At 40.7% G+C, this 21149-nt stretch overlaps 1 protein-coding gene across 1 annotated transcript; it reads right to left on the bottom strand.

Moving 5' to 3' along the window:
- Positions 1–1172: 1172 nt before the first annotated feature.
- Positions 1173–19280, bottom strand: LOC115212014 (coiled-coil-helix-coiled-coil-helix domain-containing protein 1). The gene is made up of 4 exons (XM_029780806.2): positions 18937–19280; positions 7445–7563; positions 5176–5310; positions 1173–1529 (listed from the first exon to the last, which is right to left on the bottom strand). Exons 1-3 carry the CDS (start codon positions 19082–19084, stop codon positions 5218–5220), a joined length of 360 nt encoding a protein of 119 aa, XP_029636666.1. The 5' UTR covers positions 19085–19280; the 3' UTR covers positions 1173–1529; positions 5176–5217.
- Positions 19281–21149: the final 1869 nt, after the last annotated feature.

Below are 21149 nucleotides of genomic sequence, written 5' to 3'. Positions count from 1 at the left end.
TATATATATATACGCACATGTATATATATCCATAGCTGAAATTTACAAAAGAAAAAAAAACCCAAAAAAAACAAAACAAAAGACAAATACAGGTGTGTAAACAAGAAACAGATGTATGAAATTTAAGGCTCGGGAAGTGAGAAAGTCTTTTACATTTCGAATCTATGCTCTTCAACAAAAAGGAACACAGAAATAAGCAGGGAGAGAAAACAAAAAAGGTTTAGTGGCTACCGATCAATCATGGCGAAGATACACACACACACACATATATCCATATATATATATATATATATATTACACATGTATAAATATGTATATACATACATGAATATATATATATAATATATATATATATATATATATATATACATATATATATATAAATTTAAAATGAGGGTGAAAATTGGATATTAATTTGATTAACACCAATTTAAAACAAGTGGTCTAGCATTTTAAAATCTGAAAGTTCAGAAAATTGTATTACATACATATGAGGGATGTGGACAACCCTTATGCTAGAAGTAGATCCGCTATGGTCTTACCACTAAGAAATTTTCTCAAGAAAATATAGCAAACACCAGAACGTAAGCAAGCAAGACAAATGAAAAGTAACAAAAATATAGATTAACCATAAACATGTTTCACTATCAACAGCTACATAATTTAACTTACGCAATTTGTCCGTAGATCTTCAGTATGATCGTCATTACAGATATACTTTGCAGAACTATACACAAGACGTCCACATGAGGTTGGACATGTATATAGTTCTACCTATTATACTTGGTTATTTTTCAAAAGTCCTCGCTTTGGCATGCTAAAATACCAAACTAAAATTACGTAGTTGTTGATAGTGAAATATATATATATATATATATATAATATATATATATATACATACGAAATATATATATATATATATATATTACTCTTTTACTCTGCTACTTGTTTCAGTCATTTGAGTGTGGCACACATTCACAGTTTTATCTATATAGAAACATATACAAAAATGCATGTGTATATGCACATGCATGCATATGCACCTCTGAATATATTATGTGAAGTGAAAAAGAGTTAGAAACTGAAGATAGATCAACCACACCATCACACTGGGTTTCTATGGCTTTTTCATTTTTTCATTAAATAAATAAAATTAAATAAACAGACACAAGTTGCTTTATTTACAATCTTTTATTCCAAATTTCTTTCAGGTCATTTCGCACTTTCAAACAGATCATCACAGCATAATGTTAATAATAATAATAACGGTTTCAAATTTTGGCGCAAGGCCAGAAATTTTGAGGGAAGGGGCTAATTGATACCAGAAAAGTCAGAATGAACGCTACAAGGCATTTTTTTCCCAATGCTCCAATGATTTTGCCAGCTTGACACCTTAATACTACTGCTAACAATAATTCCAGGATAATATAGCATATATAACTGGAATATTCTTCAATTTGCTGACATTGGCATGATGATACATGAAGCACTGTGTAGACATCTGATGTGAATTGAACACTGGACCCTTCCTGAAAAACATTTTGCAAAAAAATAAAATTGTCAATCACATTAAAGGAAATGAAAATAGGAAAACATATAGAAAGAGAAACAAAAAGTGTGAGAGAAGTGAATAAGAAATAAAAGAGATCATGGCAGGTACTGACCACCACCACAGACTATTTTTCTCAAGGAAAATGAACTTAGCTTTTAACCCTTTTGTTACTGTATTTATTTTGAGATGTTCTGTGTTTCTTTCAATTAATTTTAAATATAACAAAGAATTTAGTAAAATAACTTATTTATCATTAAGCTGGTGTTAGGAACATAAATTGTGACTAAGGTTTGGTGGAAGAATTTAATTCAAATCTTATGAAAACAAGACATTTGTAGTACAGAGCCAGAGGCGGTTTCAGCCAGGTTGGTATCAAAAGGGTTAATATGATATTAGTAATGTTCTACTATAATTTACTACTACTACTACTAATAATAATAATAAAAATAATAATTTGTTGTTGCTTTGTTTTTCACAAGCTGTTCCTAGTCTTACCCTGAGACCTCAAGTAATAGCAAGTTGGAGGTTTTTACTATGGGGGTTATTTATAATTAACAATGGGAAGACCAGACTACTAGTACTACTACTACTACTACTACTAGGTTTTTATAACAAAAATTTTAATAATTACATGAGAATCAAGGCTAAAACTTTTTAATCATAGGCATGAGGCCTGAAATTTTGAGGGAGGGGGTTAGTCGATTACATCACCCCCAGCGCTCTGACACTTATTTCAACCCCAAAAGGATGGAAAGCAAAGTCAACCATGGAGGTATTTGAACTTAGAACATAAAGACAGACAAAATGCTGTGAAGCCTTTTCTCTAACAAGCTAACAGTTCTCCATTGCCTTAATGGCTAATCTAATATAATGGTGTCAAATTTTGGCATAAGGCCAGTAGTTTCGGGGAAGGGGACAAGTCAATTACATTGACCCCAGTGCATAACTGGTGCTAATTTCATTGACCCTGAAAGGACAAAAGGCAAGAGTTGACCTAGGTTGCATTTGAACTCAGAACGTAAAGACAAACAAAATGCTATCGAGCATTCTGTCCAATGTGCCAACAGTTTTGCCAGGACTAATTGCCTTAAGGACTAATCTAATCTGATATATTGCAAGATATTTAATAGTGACGGGAGGCATTTGAATTAATAGATACATCTTCAGACTGCATCACGCTGCCCTTAGATGTTGCAAAGGGAAAGTGGAATAGATAACACAATATGGATTTAGAAGTCACATGCCAGATCTACATAAAAAGCACCCAAAACACTCCGTAAAGTGGATGGCATAGAGGAAGGGCATCCAGCCATAGAAACCATGACAAAGCAAACAGCTGGAGCCTGGTCCAGCACTGTGGCTGGCCATCTCCCTGTCAAACTGTCCAACTCAAGCCAGTGTGGAAACAGACATTAAACTGGTGAATTAACAAAAAAAGCACAAGACTTATTTGGATGCAGTGGTTCACAAAAGCTACTTGCTACATCATCATCATTATCATTTAATGTCTGCTTTCCATGCTGGCATGGGTTGGACAATCATCATTATCATCATCATTTAACGTCTGCTTTCCATGCCGGAATGGGTTGGAGAGTTTGACTGAGGGCTGGCAAGCCAGAAGGCTGCACCAGGCTTCAATCCGATCTGGAAGTGTTTTTACAGCAGGATGCCCTTCCTAACGCCAACCACTTGGAGAGTGTAGTGGGTGCTCTTTATGTGCCATCGGCATGAAGGCCAGTCACGCAGTACTGGCATCAACCACGTTTCAATGGTGCTTTTTATGCGTCACTGGCACAGGACCAGTCAGGCAGCACTGGCATCAACCATGCTCAGATGGTGCTTTTTATGTGCCCACCAGCATGGGTGCCAATCAGGGAGTACTGTCATTGGCCACAACAACAATTTCACTTGCCTCAACAGGTCTTCGCAAGTGCAGTTTATTGCCCAATGATTGAAGGGTACTCTTAAATGGGCTGGTTATGCTACACTGGCATAGGCCATGGTTACGGTCTCACTTGGCTTGCCGGGTCTTCTCAAGCACAGCATGTCTCCAAAGGTCTCGGTCACTAGTCATTGCCTCCCTGAGGCCCAACATCCAAAGGTTGTGCTTCACCACCTCATCCCAAGTCTTCCTGGATCTACCTCTTCCATATTTCCCTCTACTGCTAGGGTGTGACACTTTTTCACACAGCTGTTCTCATCCATATGCAACACATGACCATACCAGCACATTCATCTCTCTTGCACACCACACCTGATGCCTCTTATGTCCAACTTTTCTCTCAGGGTGCTTACACTCTGTCATGGATGCACACTGACATTAAACACCCAGTGGAGCATACTAGCTTCATTCCTTGCAAGCTTACGCATGTCCTCAGCAGTCATGGCCCATGTTTCATTGCCATGTAGCACGGCTGTTCATACACATGCATCACACAGTCTACCTTTTACTCTGAGCAAGAGGCTCTTTGTCACCAGCAGCAGTGGGAGCTCTCTGAACTTTGCCCAGGCTATTCATATTCTAGCAGCTACACTCTCAGAGAGCATCCACTCCCACTACTGACTTGGATAAACAGGAGAAGGTTACCAATGCACAGATGGCAAGTAGCAGCCATACAGACAGAGGCCCCTTTGAAGGTTCATACACCAAGCAGCTTATCAGTCTCATAATCTTTATTAACTCTTTAGCATTTAAACCAGCCAAATCAGGTCCACATATTCTTTTTGCTTCATGTTCAAACAGGACAGATTCAGCTTTTCACACCTACCCTTCAATGTCATACTAAAAGTAAACAATCCGATCATCAAAATCTCATGATTAATTCAAAATAAATAAACATTGCATCTGACAGAGTAACATGAGTGCTAAAGGGTTAAACATTTGGCTGTTGTTGTTGTTTAGTCCCAGGTCAGCCCTGAATCATAGACCCTGACGTTCCAGCAATGGTCTATAATTGAAAGATGACCTGAGGTTAAATATTTTATTCACACAATGTATCTAAGACTACATAATGTCATTTCCATTTTTAAGAGAGTGTAATTTCAAGGAGATTTGATTGTTTCTAGAATGAGGAGGGGATTTCCACCACTGCCTTATCAAGTAACACACATACAAAACAATAAAGAATTAGTAATTAATTATCAAATCATGTAGGATTTTTCAACAAAGCATGATGGTAAGAAAAATAGAATTTTAAAAATATTTCTACAATTTTACATTAACTTTTCTCTGCTGGGTGGGTCAGGCCATCACATCCTGACTTAGTTCTTATGCAGAGTTACTGGCCTCCTAAACAGGTTAGGGGCAGATGGCATGTCTTGTTCACATGTTCCCTTTTTATAATAGTTTCTATGGAGGGATGTGCCCTAACACAAACTATTTTACAGAGTGAGCTAGGATTGAGCCGGGAACCACATGATCGCAAGCTAAACATCATGACAACACAACCATGCTTGTGCCTACAAAAGAAACAACAACAACACTTTAACATTGCAGCTGTTGTGATTCTTACAGACAGCTAAAAAAAAACAGAAAAGAGAAATGATCTAGAATTGAACCTGCCTCTAATGTAACAACAGGAGTTGACCAAAGCAGGAGCTGAAAGACCAAAGATCATACTTACACACACGCTGTTCCCTTTGTTAAAAACCTTTCACTGGACCCTCTACTTGTATGAGTGTGGAGGCTGAGGAAACCTCTTGAGTAATTTGTTCACTTCTGCTGCGGAAAGTCTGCTTCCAGTTTGAGGAGGTTGATTCTGTAAGAAACATAAAAAGATTAGGAAGGGACTTCAAAGTGTTTGTAACAACACCAGCAATAACGACAGTAGTGAAGGAAGCTGGAAGTTAGTGGTTTCTTGCAACCAAGAACCAGAAGACCCTTGGGAGTAGAAAATGGGGAGAATATTTGCAACAGATATGGTTTAAATAGTAAAAGGTCAAACTAAAGCCTTCAATCAAAATTTCTTGCTAATTTATGTTCCAGACATCAGCTTTATCATCATCATCATTTAACGTCCGTGGTCCATGCTAACATGGGTTGGATGGATTGACTGGGATGGCACGCTGGAAGGCTGCACCAGACTTCAGTCTGATTTGGCATGGTTTTCTACAGCTGGGTGCCACTCCCAACGCCAACCACTCCAAGAGTGTAATGGGTGCTTTTATGTGCCACCAGCATGGGTGCCATTTGTGTTACACCAGGGTGTGCTTATGTGCCAGCTTGCATGACACTGGTATCTGCCATGACTGCGATTTTGCTTGGCTTGATGGGGGTTCTTCTCAAGCATGACATAAACCCAAAGGTCTTGGTCATTGCCTCCGTGAGGCCCAATGCTTGAAAGGAACTCAGCCACTTTGCCTCCATGGGGCCCAACACTTGAAAGGAACCCAATGTTCAAAATATGTTCTTTACATACCGCCAGCATGGGTGGACTTGGCTTGATGGGGCTTCTGAAGCACAGCACATTGCCAAAGGCCTCGGTCACCAGTCATTGTCCCTGTGAGGGCCAAGCACAGCCCAAGTTTGTTGTCAGTGTAGAGAAAGACACACACACACACACACACACATATGCTTGCAACAAGCCTCTTTCAGTTTCAATCTATGAAATCCACTCAAAAGCTTTGGTTGGCCCAGGGCTTAGGTAGAAGACACTCATCCAAGGTACTACAAAGTGGGATTGAACCTGGAGCCACTTAGTAACAAAGCGAACTCCATTACCTCACAGCCATGCCAGCCACATTATATTGTATAATCTGAGACATTCCTAAGAGGATGGGTTGGCCATGGTTGGAATGCCTTTGATCATTAATCTGAGTAGAGTTCCCTTGGAGTTAAACAATAACACTTATGAAATTACTGTGAATGAAAGAGGTTAGAAATACCAGAGAAATCAATGGAAACACTGTTTGGAGAGAAGGAAGATGGTAATTCATAACGGAATCCTAGAAACACACACTGTTGGAATAAAAGACAGGATGGTCATGGTTGGAACACCTCTCATCAAAGGCTTACTGATTAAGACTAGCTTGGCATTCTTCCTCTACAACAACAACATCATCATCATTGTTTAATGTCCGCTTTCCATGCTGGCATGGGTTGGACAGTTTGACTAAGGGCTGGTAAGCCAGATGGCTGCACCAGGCTCCAATCTGATCTGGCAATGTTTCTACAGCTGGATGCCCTTCCTAATGCCAACCACTACGAGAGTGTAGTGGGTGATTTTTATGAGCCACTGGCACATGGGCCAGTCGGGCAGTACTTGCATCGACCATGCTTGAATGGTGCTTTTTACATGCCACCAGTATGGGAGCCAGTCAGGCGGCACTGGCAACAACCACACTTGAATGTTGCTTTTTACATACCATTGGCACGGGACCAGTCAGGTGGCACTGGCATTGACCACGCTTGAATGGTGCATTTTACGTGCCACTGACATGGGTGCCATTCAGGGGGTACTGTCATCAACCGCAACGATTTCACTTGCCTGAACAGGTCTTTGCAAGCACAGTTTATTGCCCAATGATGGAAGGGTGCTCTTAGATGGGCTGGTTATGTGACACTGGCATAGGCCACGGTTAAAAAATTCTAATTAGATTTTTCTTTTTGTTATTTGCCTTCATGAAGAAGATTTGGAAAATGGTATCTATCTGTAGAAGCTTTTTTAGCACCAGTTCCATACATCAGTTGCTGTTCTTCTGCACAGTTGGTACAGTGTAAAGTGTGTAGGATAAATATAGAAAGAAAGTTTGGATAATAACGATGAAAGAGATGATGATGATGGTTATGGGGGTGTGATGATGGTGGTAGTGATGTTATTTCTTGAAAATCTTCCAGAAGGAAAATGGATAGCGGAGTTTTTATCGAAAGATATTAGTGGAGAGAGTACATACCAGAGACGCTGCATAGCATTCGTTAAAAGCCTTTACTTCCTTCTCGCATCCTTTCATGGAAAAATCTGAAGATTTCCAGCAAGTCAGCAACAATCCAATTTCCTCCAGGCAGGGTGCCACTACAGAAGAGAAAAACAATGTTTATAAGTAAAAGTGCAGGTGTGACAGTGTGGTAAGAAACTTGCTTACCAACCACAGGGTTCCTGGCTCAGTCCCACTGCGTGGCACCTTGATTAGGTGCCTTCTATTTAGCCATGGGCTGACCAAAGCCTTGTGAGTGGATTTGGAAGATGGGGATTGAAAGAACCCTGCTTTGCATATATATATTGGTGCAGGCATGGGTATGTGACACGAAGCTTACTTCCCAACCACATAGTTCCGGGTTTAGTCCCACTGCGTGGCACCTTGGGCAAGTGTCTTCTACTATAGCCTTGGGCTGACCAAAGCCTTGTCAGTGCATTTCGTAGATGGAAACTGAAAGAAGCCTGTCACACACACACACACATATATAATTAGGGTTAAGCAACAAGTTACTTAACCACATACCGAAAATTTAGAAATAGCAGCCAAAGACCGCTTATTCTTTTTTAATACATATATTACTCCACAGATAACATTATTTGTAACTCACATAGGCAAAAGAAAACTAACGAAATCAAACAGTCTTCGATTAATTGTGGACGTGTTCCTGGGTTGTGTGTGTGTATTACTGTCTTCTTGCTTTGACTTTATGTAAGAGTTGTCAACGAGTGTCGCCATCTTGCAAGCACTGCCCCTACATTTCTGATACAGAGTGGAAACCTGCCAGGTCATGGGAAACTATTAGCTTACTTGGAAACAAGTGAGGATTGGTGACAGGAACAACATCTACCTGCATAAAAATCTGCCTCGACAAATTCTGTCTGACCTATGCAAGCAAGGAAAGGTGGTCACTAAAGCAATGGTGATGATGATAAGGAAAGTATTCACCAGCATACATTATGTAAAATACTAAGGAATTATGTTTTATTAAAATTACATCCTTAAGAAGGCTTTTTGATTGAGACAGAAGGCCATTAATGCTGAGGAGAGCAGTTTAGTCAATATCATTCAGCCCTACCAGTTGACAATTTATTTTTGATGCCATGTAAAAAAAGCAGTTGTGTTGGTGCCATAGAAAAAGCTGTTGTGATGGTGCCACAGAAAAAGCAGTCGTGATGGTGCTACAGAAAAGGCACCCGTGCTGGTGCCACAGAAAAAGCAGTTGTGCTGGTGCCACAGAAAAAGCGGTCGTGATGGTGCCACAGAAAAAGAACCTGTGATGGTGCCACAGAAAAGGCACCTGTGATGGTGCCACAGAAAAGGCACCTGTGCCGCTGCCATGTAAAAAGCACCTAGTAAACCTAGTTGCTGATGAACTATGACACAGTTTACTCCACACTACATATAGACATCAATGATAACACCAGCTGATACTCATTTCATTTTAGCTAGGAGAAATGAAGTTCAGCGATGGGTGTAGAACTTAGCTATGGGGTTAAGATGTTGGCTTCGAAACAAGATAGTTCCAGGTTCAATTTCACTTTGTAGCACTTTGTGTCTTTTATGTGGAGTCTGGTAGATAGAAACTTGGTGGGAGCCTGTCATGAATGTATGCACCAGCGCCACGATGTGCTGGCACCGCATAAAAGACACTCAGTGCACTCCAACTGGCTTTAGGAAGGACATCGAGTCACAGAAACTATGCTAAAACAGACAATGGAACCGGGCATAGCTCCCTGGTTGGCCAACTCCTGCCAAACCATCCAACCATGCCAGCCTGGAAAACTGGTGCTAAATGATTATGATGTACATGTGTATGTGTTTTGAAGGAAATTTGGCTGCTATTTCTAGCAAGTAAAGTAATTACATATATGCTTCTTCACAAGTATATATTATAAATGAGTGCATTAATTGCATGCGTATAAGTAGTTATATGGAATTATGAATAGGTGTGGCTGTGTGGTAAGAAGCTTGCTTACCAATCACATGGTTCTGGGTTCATTCCCACTGCATGGCATCATTGGCAAGTGTCTTCTACTATAGCCTCAGGCCGACCAAAGCCTTGTAAGTGGATTTAGTAGATGGAAACTGAAAGAAGCCCATCGTGTGTGTGTGTATCATCATCATCATCATCGTTTAGCGTCGATGATGATGATGATACACACACAGAGGATGGGCTTCTTTCAGTTTCCATCTACCAAATCCACTCACAAGGCTTTGGTCGGCCTGAGGCTATAGTAGAAGACACTTGCCAATGATGCCATGCAGTGGGAATGAACCCAGAACCATGTGATTGGTAAGCAAGCTTATATTTACATAGGTATATATTTGTGTGTGTGTGTGTACATATATATATATATATATATACATAGGTATATATTTGTGTGTGTGTGTGTGTGTGTATATATATATATATATATATATATATATATATATATATATACATACATAGGTATATATTTGTGTGTCTACATCCCCGTAACTTAGCAGTTCACTAAAAGAGAACAATAGAATAAGTATCAGGAATTACAAAGAACAAGTCCTGGGATCGATTTCATCGACTAAAAGGCTGTGCTCCAGCATGGCCACAGTCAACCGCCTGAAACAATGATTTGAATGTGAGTACAACATATACACGTATGAGTGACTGACTGTTTTTGTATATGATGTTTACAGTACAATATAGTCTGGTGTATAATGTGAGAGAGAGAGAGAGAGAGAGAGAGAGTGTGTGAATGTGAGTGTGTGTGTGGTGAAGATGATGGGCAAGGAAGGAGAGTGATAAAGGAGTTGTTCTGTCCAATATTAGTATTATTCATCAAAGTAAGTATCAGACAACAATCAACAAGCTAAGTAAAATGTGGGTGGAAAAGGAGGAGGAGGAGGTGGTGGTGTCTATTTGTGTGGAGGAGGGGAGGGAGGGCAGCGGGGGCGATGGGGGCACAAGGGGGACAAAAGTTAGCCTCGTCACACTGTCTGCCCACATTTGCTTCTACGCCCATCAAAACATTGGCAAAAGAGCACTCCACACGCTTACACACACGTAAATCTGCACAGACACATGCAGAGTGATTTGAGACTGGCAAGCAAACACACACACATACACACACACACGTACAGAGTTTTATAGGTACATATAACTACAGACACAAGTGTTCTTCACATAAACATACTCACAAAAATACATAAGAGTTTAAACACAGCCAAACTAATGCTCACACATGGTCATACGTTTATAGAGTCCTAAACACATGAAATACATCCAGACAAACCTTTTCCTACAAACACTCACACCCACACATGTGTAGGTGTGGCTCTGTGGTAAGAAGTCTGCTTTTCAGCTAAACGGTTCCAGGTTCAGTCCCACTGCACAGCACCTTGGGCAAGTGTCTTCTACTATAGCCTGAGCTCAGCCAAAGCCTTGAGTGGATTTGGTAAAGGAAACCGAAAGAAGCTTATCGTATATGTGTGTGTGTGTGTTTGTCCTCCACCACTACCACCACCTGATAACTGGCCTTGGTGTGTTTGTCTCCATAACTTAGCAGTTTGGCAAAAGAGACTGATAGAATAAGTACCAGGTTTTTAAAAAATAAACAAGTACGGGGGATAGTTTATTCGACTAATTAAATCTTCAAGGAACTGCCCCAGCATGGCCGTATTCTAATGACTGAAACAAGTAAAAATAAAAGATAAAAAAATACATAAATAGGTGAAGGCATGGCTGTGTAGTTAAGCAGTTTACTTTCGAACCACATGGTTCTGGGTTCAATCCCATGGTGTGGCACCTTGCGGAAGTGTCTTCTACTAAACTCTTAAGACAACCAAAGTTTTGTGAGTGAATTTGGAAGAAGATGGAAGGAGCCATTTCTGAATGTATATATGTGTATAGCTTTGGAGTTTGTGTGTGTGTGTGCGTGTGTGTATCTTTGAGTTTATGTGTGTGTTTTATTGGCTCCTTGTGTGATTCTGGTAAATGAATGTCCTTGTCATGCAAGCAGGGACTCCATTTCCATTTTCCTGTAAAAACATGCCTCCACATGAAGATTTAATCTTTTCTACTCTAAGCACAAGGCCCAAAATTTTGGGAGAGGAGGCCAGTCAATTAGATCAACCCCTGTACACAACTGGTACTTAATTTATCAACCCTGAAAAGATGGAAGGCAAAGTCGACCTTGGTGGAATTTGAACTCAGAACGTAAAGAAAGAAAAAACACCTATTTCTTTACTACCCACAAGGGGCTAAACACAGAGAGGAGAAACAAGGACAGACAAACAGATTAAGTCGATTATATCGACCCCTGTGCGTAACTGATACTTAATTTATCGACCCCGAAAGGATGAAAGGCAAAGTCGACCTCGGCGGAATTTGAACTCAGAACATAGCGGCAGACGAAATACTGCTAAGCATTTCACTTGGCGTGTTAAAGTTTCTGCCAGCTCGCCGCCTTAACATGGAGATATATTATCTTACTTAAGGATTGGTGACCAGGCACCAGCGATAGGAAAATTGTAATAACAAAATCCCATCCAAAAATGGACATTAAAATGATGTTGATTATGCCACATGTGTGTGTGTGTGTGTGTGTGTGTGTACATAATCATCATCGTTATCAATTAATGCCTGTTTTCCCTGCTGGCATGGTTTGACAGGAACTGACAAGGTTAAGGGCCGCACCAGGCTTCATTGTCTATTTTTATGGCTGGATACCCTTCCTAATACCCTGATATATCATCATCACCATCATCATCATTTAATGTCTGTTGTCCATGCTGGCATGGGTTGGATGGTTAAAACCAGGGCTGACAAGCCGGAAGGCTGCACCAAACTCCAGTCTGATCTGGCAAGGTTTCTACAGCTAGATGCTTTTCCTAACACCAACCACCCTGAGAATGTAATGGGTGCTTTTACATGCCACCTGCACAAGTGCCATTTGCATGACACTGGTATCTGTCACAGTTTTGCTCAGCTTGGTGGGTCTTCTTCTCAAGCACAACATAATGTTAAAGGTCTTGGTCATTGCCTCTGTGAGGCTGAACATTCAAAAATAGCTCAGCCACTTTGCCTCCGTGAGGCCCAACGCACAAAAGGTGCTTTTTACATGCCACCAGCATAGGTGCCAGTTAAGTGACACTAACAACAGCCATGTCTACAATTTCACTTGGCTTGATGGGTTTTCTCAAGCACAGAATACCACCAAAGGTCTTGATCACTATCCATTGCCTCTGTGAGGCTCAAAGTTCAAAGGTCATGCTTCATCACCTCATTCCATGTCTTCTTGGGTCTACCTCTACCACAGCTTCCCTCCACAATTAGAGTTTGGCACTTCTTTACACAGCTGTCCTTGTCCATAATACACAACACATGACCATACCAGTGCAGTTGTCTCACTTGCACACCACATCTGATGCCTCTTATGCCCAGCTTTTCCCTCATGATGCTTACTGTTGAACATGCACACACACACACACACACACACACTGTCATAATTTAGAAAGCTATAACCTCTGTTAGTAACAAAAGGTCTGTCTGTCTGTCTGTCTGTCTCTCTTTTATTCAGAGTGAAAGACTGATGATTGTGTGATACGTGTGTATGAACAGCAATGCTACATGGTGGAGAGATATGGGTCCTGAATGCAGAGGACATGCAAAAATTGGAAAAGAATGAAGCTAGAGTGCTCTATTGCATGTGCAATATCAGTGTGCATGTAAGACAAAGTGCAATGCATTAAAGAGAAAAATTGGGCACCAAGTGGGAATCAAATGCAGTGGAAGAGAGATTACACTGGTATGGTCATGTAATGTATATGGTTGAGGACACCTGTATATAGAAGAAGCAATCAATAAAAATGGGGAGAACTTGGGAAAGAAGGAAACCAAGGAAGACATAGGATGGTGTAGTGAAGGCTGATCTCAAGATGTTGAGCCTCACAGAAGAGATGACAGGTGATTTGCCCTTTTTGAGAGGCCCTGTCTATCTCAGCAAATGGGAGGTCTTAAAATGCATTATGTTTAGACCTATACCTTCACTGGGCCTTGCCCCTGCACCCAATCAGCAGCTGAACTAGAGCGTTGTTCAGCTGCTGTAATTATACAAGGGCAGAATATGCACATATTACATCTCCCTTTCTGACACCTGTTACCTTCCCTTCTTTCTGGAACTACTGCCATTTAAAATCCATCCTTCATTCTCAATATCATCCATTCTCATTATATTCCCAATGATTCCCCTTTTTACAAGATAAGAAAATAGAGAGATAATTAATAAATTATTATTTATTCATTAAAAAATTGACAAACATCTCTTACACAGCTCTTTCAATTCAAGACCTTTCAGAAAATTAATTAATAAAATTAAAAATTATTTGAAAGTCGGATTTCATCAGAGCTGTTCAATTCCTGCAAACCGTTAACTGATAAAATTTATGTATAAAGAACATCGTATAAAGCATGGTATAGACCTGTCCGTTTGCCCCTCAACACTGCTCGACAATCGGAGTCTAATTCCCCGTAACTTAGTAGTCAGGCGAAAGAAATCGATAGAAGAAGTACGAGGTTTTTTAAAAAATGAACTGGAGTCGATCGTTTAACTAAAAACTCGAAGGCAGTACCCCAACATGGCCGCAGTCCAATGATTGAAATAAGTTAAAAACAAAACGGATTCAGTAAAGGATAAAACGGAAAAAGGGGGGTGGGGCGTAGTGCGAGGCAAAACTTTGCAGCTAAATACGATGGATTGAATGCACTCGGAATTATTAATCTGGATTTTGGTGAAAAAGAAAAATCAATTTCAGGCCAAGGGAAATAACTCTTGAGCTCATCACTTGTTCGTCGATCTTTTTGATTTTGGGAAGAAAACCTCAAATTTATCTGTCGAATTTTGGTGCATTACTTTTGCCGACCAGAGAAGACAGAAACACAAATTTTACCTCGGGCGTATTTGATTTCTAAATATAAGGCAACTTTTTTCCGTTACTCGACCGAATCCAAACTTTGCTAATAACAAGAATAATTTCTTATAGAAGCAGAATTAAAAAAAAAAAAATGACCAGACAGGAGCCTGCACCAAACCTCTGTGACTGTTTTGGTATGGTTTTTATGTCCTTCCAAACACCAACCACTTTAGTGTGAACTGGGTGCTTTTTAAGTGGCACGTGCACTGACAAGGTCACCAAGTACATGCAAGATAAAAAAAAAGACATACATACATATGTGTGTGTGTGTCTTGTCACCACATGATACTTATAAATGAGTGTCACAGTCAAACAAGAGTTGTCATACATTTCAAATATCATGCACAAACATCTAGCCAAGGGGAAACAGTGCTTTGCATGGAAACAAGCGAAGGTAAACAACAAGGAGGGTATCCAACCATAGAAAAATTTGCCTAAAAACAATATATCTGACCCACACGATATTGAGAAGTGGGTGTAAAAATAATGATGATGATAATTTTAGACATATACAGATATCTTTTCCTTTTTCATTCATTTTATTTCAATTTGAAATAAAGAGCAATAACAAAGAAGTGCCAGGAATCATCTACAAGCATTTCCTTGTGACTTAGCAAGGCACATTACTGTACATAATCACCTCATATCATCTTCTGTCTTTGGCATCTGTATTTCTCATGAGATGATGAATCAACAAACCAAGGAAGTCTTGCTTCCGTTTGGGTAAGTAGAATGTGGTGAGGTGATGCTGGCAGGTCTCCTGTAGGGTGCAGGCCAGAGCAAGACTGTATGGAAGACCGGTAGTGGCCCATGTAGCAGGTGTTCTCTTTCCAAGACACTGATATTGTCCAAGGGGAGGGTAAGGACCGATGCAGCTTCGTACCAGTTTAATTGCAAAAGATACTAGAACAAAGTTGAAGCAGGGATGTGTATAGAAATTTTCTCCATCACAAAATATGAGGAATAGATTTCTTATGGATTTCAATATGCTTCAAGCATATTTGACTGACAAGTTTGTATTAATACACATCACTGCTTAATACTGCCACTCCGTATGTGTGTGTGTGTGTATATATATATATCATCATCATCATTAGGATCATTTAACGTCCGTTGTCCATGCTGGCATGGGTTGGACGGTTTGACCAGACTGGCACACTGGAAGGCTACACCAGACTCCAGTCTGATTTGGCATGGTTTTCTATAAACGGATGCCCTTCCTAACACCAACCACTCTGAGAGTGTAATGGGTGCATTTACATGTCACTAGCACAGGTGCCATTTGCATGACACAGCGGTGCATGTACGTGCCAGTTTGTGTGACACCAGTATCTGCCACAAAAGAAATTTTTCTCAACTTGATGGATCTTCTTCTCAAGCACGACATAATGCCAAAGGTCTTGGTCATTGCTTCCATGCATCTCTTTTATGAGTTTTAGTCATTGGTCTACAGCTGTAACCTACACCAGTGTCGCATAACCAGCCCATTCAAAAGTACCTTGAATCATAGGGCAACATGATGTGCTTGAGGAGACCTATTGAGTCAAATATATCAACAGCAATATCAAAATCAAATCAAATGGAACTTGTGGTTGTGAGTCCTGTGCTGGTAGCACATAAAAAGCACCATCCGAACCTGGCCGATGCCAGTGCCACTTTGACTGGCTTCTGCACCAGTGGTAGGTAAAAAACACCATCCAATCGTGGTCGATACCAGCTCCTATGGCCCCTGTGCCGGTGGCATGTAAAAAGCACCCACTACACTCTCAGAGTGGTTGGCATTAGGAAGGGCATCCAGCTGTAGAAACACTGCCAGATCAGATTGAAGCCTCCTGGCTTCACAGACCCGTCGAACCATCCAACCCATGCCAGCATGGAAAGCAGATGTTAAACGATGACGATGATGATGACTACAGCCATGCTGGGGTACCATCTTGAAGTGTTTAGTTGAACAAACCAACCCCAGCACTTAATTTATTTTTTTTTATCAGCTATTTATTAAAACACCACTTGAGCGTGGCTGTTACCAGTACCACCTGACTGGCCCTTGTGCCTGTGGCACATAAAAGCACCCACTACACTCTCAGAGTGGTTGGCATTAGGAAGGGCATCCAGCTGTAGAAACTCTGCCAGATCAAGATTGGAGCCTGGCGCAGCCATCTGGTTCGCCAGTCCTCAGACAAACCGTCCAACCCATGCTAGCATGGAAAGCAAATGTTAAACGATGATGATGATGATTTATACTATTGATCTCTTTTGGCCAAAATACTAAGCTGCAGGGATGTAAGCAAACCAACACCTGTTTTCAAGCAGTATGGTGGGGACAAACAAATACACACACACATACAAGGTGGTATCAAAAAGTACCCGGACTAGTTCAGTAGCATGCCAACAGATGGCAGCACATGATTGCATGTGCGGTGAATGCTAGCAGTGACCTTCATGATTCAGTGTGCTGAGTGACATTGCTGTTTACTTTGCAAGTTTTGAAATTTGTGGTTTTGGATTACATGTGTGTGCTGTAGTGTGCGATTTTGTCATGGACAGGAAGTTGGATCAAAGAGCGAACATGAAATTTTGCATTAAACATGGGAAGTCTGCTATAGAGACATTGAGCATGCTTCGGCAAGCTTCAGGTGATGAAGCAGCAGTCATCACAATGGAAGAGGCCTTCATCTCCATGACTGAAGATGAAGGCACGACAGAGCTGTAACTCAATCAAGAGCAAGCTCATAATTTTTTTATTTCAACATCTGTGGCATTGTGCATCGAGAATTCAACCCTCTGGGACCAGACTGTCAATCGAGAGTTCTATTGTGATGTTTTGAAGTGTTTGAGGGGAGGACGTTTGGTGAAAGTGACTGAATCTGTGGGGTGCAAAGAATTGGATTCATCAAGACTGCGATGCACCTTGTCACTGGGCTCTCCTCACCTGTGAGTTTCTTGTCAAGAACAACATGGTATCTCTGCTGCACCTGCCCTATTTGCCTGCGGACTTTCATCTCTCCCCCAAGATGAAAATGTAGCTCAAAGGTGGTGACAAATCACAGAAAGTGCTCAACTTCCAGGCCGGATTCCAACAATGCTGCGACTGGTGCATTGCTGCGCAAGGTGAACATTTCGAAGGAAGGGATGTTAAAACTTAGATAAATAAGTTATTTTTTATTAAACATAACTAGGCCTGAAATTTTATGATACCACCTCGTACACACACACATATATATATTTATTTATTGAACAGAAGCTCTTTAAGCACGTCACATAAAACTATAATTAATAGTCAGCAAATATTGGGTAGTAAAAATCATTTTGGACAGAAAAAGTCAAAGGCTGCCTATCCAAATAATCTATAATAATAATGATAATAATGAAATTATTGTGTATCTTGCTCAGGTGCACTACAACTCATCGAAAGTGCATGTACAGTACATAGAATTATGTATGAAAGTCAGGAAAGGGAACAGTGTAAGAGTCATGATATACAGGTGTGCATGCATTGGAGGTGGGGATATCAGGTGTGGTCTTAGTGAATTTCAGGAAGCATGGAGGTTTTAAAGGATGCAATGTCTTAGCAACAACTGATGTAGGCAGTTTGTTCTATGCTTCAGTAACTCTAAGTGAGCAAAAATGTTTCTGAAAGTCATGGGAGCTGGGGTTTTTTTTTCTGACTTTGTAGGTATGTTGGATACACGGATATTTAAATAATTAGCCAATATGATTGAATGATTGAGAGGAGTTATATATGTGATAATAATATTCCAAACTATTGACCTCATCTTTAGAGAGTAAACATTGTTCCGGGTACAATCCCAATGTGTGGCGTATTGGGCAAGTGACTTCTACAATAGACACGGGTTGATCAAAGCCTTGTGAGTAAATTTGGTAAACGGAAACTGAAAGAAGCCCGTCGTATGAGTGTATGCATCTATCGGCGTACATGGCGGAGACGTAACCCAACTCCTTTGTGTTTGAGTTTATCCCCCACCAACACATGGCAACTGGTGGTGAAGTGTTTATGTCCTGTAACTTAGCGGTTCGGCAAAAGATGTACTAACAGAGGCTTCAACAAAGTCTTGGGGTCGATTTGTTCAACTAAAAACCCTTGGTACTACTTGAGAACAGTGGTCCCGGTGCGCGCACTCGCGTATTCGCGCTAGCTAGTCATGACTAGTCGATCCTTACTTTGTGTTTTTGCGTGTTATTTACTTTGTTTAAAAAATGATTTATTTTGTGTTTTATTTACTTTGCTAGGTAGTCGTTGTAGGATCGACTAGTCACGACTAGCTAGCGCGGATGCGCGACTACGCGAGTGCGCGCACCGGGACCACTGTTCTCAAGTAGTACCCAACCTTTCAAGACTGTGCCCCAGTATGACCGTAGTCCAATGACTGACACAAGTAAAGAATAACAGTTTTATTTCCTGGCTGTGGACAACGATGACTCTTTTGGAAGAAGAAGGAACTCAGAGAAGCGATTTTCCACGTAATTAGTAGACGAGAGAATCTAAATAAAGATCTTACCTTTCGATTTGTCTTTCTTATTCGATACACTGTTCTTAAGGATCGGAGGCAAAGGCAGTTTATAGGGAAACACTTCTTTGTAATTGGTGAACTTCCCATGATAACCGGGTCGTCGGCCCCGATTTAAGACTTCTGTAAGCCTCGTCATTTCAAGATCGATTCTGTTGTTGTGACTGCTATTTCTACCCGGTCCAGACACCACTCAGAAGTTCCCCTACAGTAGGATATAACCCAGGCTAAACTACAGACAAGATTATCAGGAAGGCGACGATGGTTCGGTTCCAAGCGACAGCATGCTTAGAAAGCTTCAACCTTCAGACCTATTTCCGATTACCGTAGTTACATAATATAAACACAGATACATTTGTGTTTGCAAATTATATAATCTAGTTTAATTATCGAAAGTTTTCTAATTTTGATGATACCATACTTTATATATTCGTAACACTTTAATAAGTTTCTAGAAAATCAAATGTGTTCGATTGATTTCATAAAAGTACGACACTAAACACTTTATGGTAACTAAAGGGAAGCTACTCAAAAAGTTTTAAATCTAAGGGGAATAATTCTGTATTCGCGTGATCCGTGGAAATTCCTCGATGTCAGGAAACAGATTTGGAAAATATTGTTTTAACATATTAGACACGCAAACAAAGAATTTCAGAAGAAAGTCTTCCGAAATCCTGCCATTCCTAGCTGACCCGCTGCGAAGTTTCTGTCTCCAGTTCGTGTGTCATGAATCCTGCCCTACAACCTCTAGCTTACCCTCCCGGTTGTTGATGGAGTCTATTTTCTGTTTTATTCTACCTGTGCATCTTCCACACACAAAAGCTATTTTCCCTGTTAACTTTCCTTTGATATTGCTGCACCTCTTATGTGTTCATAGCTTACACTGGGTACATCTTATGGAATATCTACCTACGCCTTTTCTACAGATTGAGCAGAGCCATCTAATTGAAAGGATTTGTGATTTGCCTGCCTTCCTACTTAGTAAGACTTTGGATTTTGCTAGGTTAACTCTAAGGTCCTTCCGTTCTAGACCTTGCTTTCATATCTGAAACTTTGTCTCTAGTTCTGGTAGTGATCTGTCCATCTATCTATCTATATATATATATAATGCGTGACAATTATTCAGTGGCCATGATAAAATTCCGAGTTTCGGATGCTGAGGTGGAAATCCACACCGCCATCTCTTCAGTAATGAAGAGATGGCAGCGTGGATTTCCACCTCGCCATCCAAAAGTCGGAGTTTTATCATGGCTACCGAATAATTGTCACATATTACATTTACAGATAAATTCCTCTATTTACATAACATCGAGGTCTCTTTCATTCATTTGTTGTCTTACCATCTCTATCAATATATGGGAAGCACTCCGTCGGTTACGACGATAAGGGTTCCGGTTGATCTGATCAACGGAACAGCCTGCTCGTGAAATTAACGTGTAAGTGGCTGAGCACTCCACAGACACGTGCACCCTTAACGTAGTTCTCGGGGATATTCAGCGTGACACAGAGAGTGACATGGCCGGCCCCTTGAAATACAGGTACAACAGAAACAGGAAGTAAGAGTGAGAGAAAGTTGTGGTGAAAGAGTACAGCAGGGATCACCACCATCCCCTGCCGGAGCTTCGTGGAGCTTTTAGGTGTTTTCGCTCAATAAACACTCACAACGCCCGGTCTGGGAATCGAAACCGCGATCCTATGACCGCGAGTCCGCTGCCCTAACCACTGGGCCATTGCGCCTCCTATCAATATATATATATATGCAGATTGGAGCCTGGCACAGCCATCTGGTTCGCCAGTCCTCAGTCAAATCGTCCAACCCATGCTAGCATGGAAAGCGGACGTTAAATGATGATGTATGTATATATATTAAAACAAGAGGTTAATTTCTGGTTATTGAGTTACAAATGGTTTCGTTTCCACGAAAGCCACAGCCTTGTGGACAGCTGGTCAGACTCTATACAAAGACAAAATTTAATATTTCTAGGTAATGTTAGGACAATGACGTTTCATGTCTAACGTATAAAAACGTTAATGAGGATGGTTTATCTCCATCGGACTAGAGGATAAAAAAACATTTAGTCTTGTAACAGCCCAACCAGCACACGAGGAGAACCAATTTTCCAGTAGGTGACGCTTGAAATGAACACATTTAGAGAAAATTTCTCTACGTACGACCATTTAACGCGCCAGGTTTAGTCCTTAAG

The sequence above is a fragment of the Octopus sinensis genome, linkage group LG5 (genome assembly GCF_006345805.1).
Source record: "Octopus sinensis linkage group LG5, ASM634580v1, whole genome shotgun sequence".
NCBI lineage: Eukaryota > Metazoa > Mollusca > Cephalopoda > Octopoda > Octopodidae > Octopus > Octopus sinensis.
This window is presented reverse-complemented; position numbering and strand designations above follow the sequence as displayed.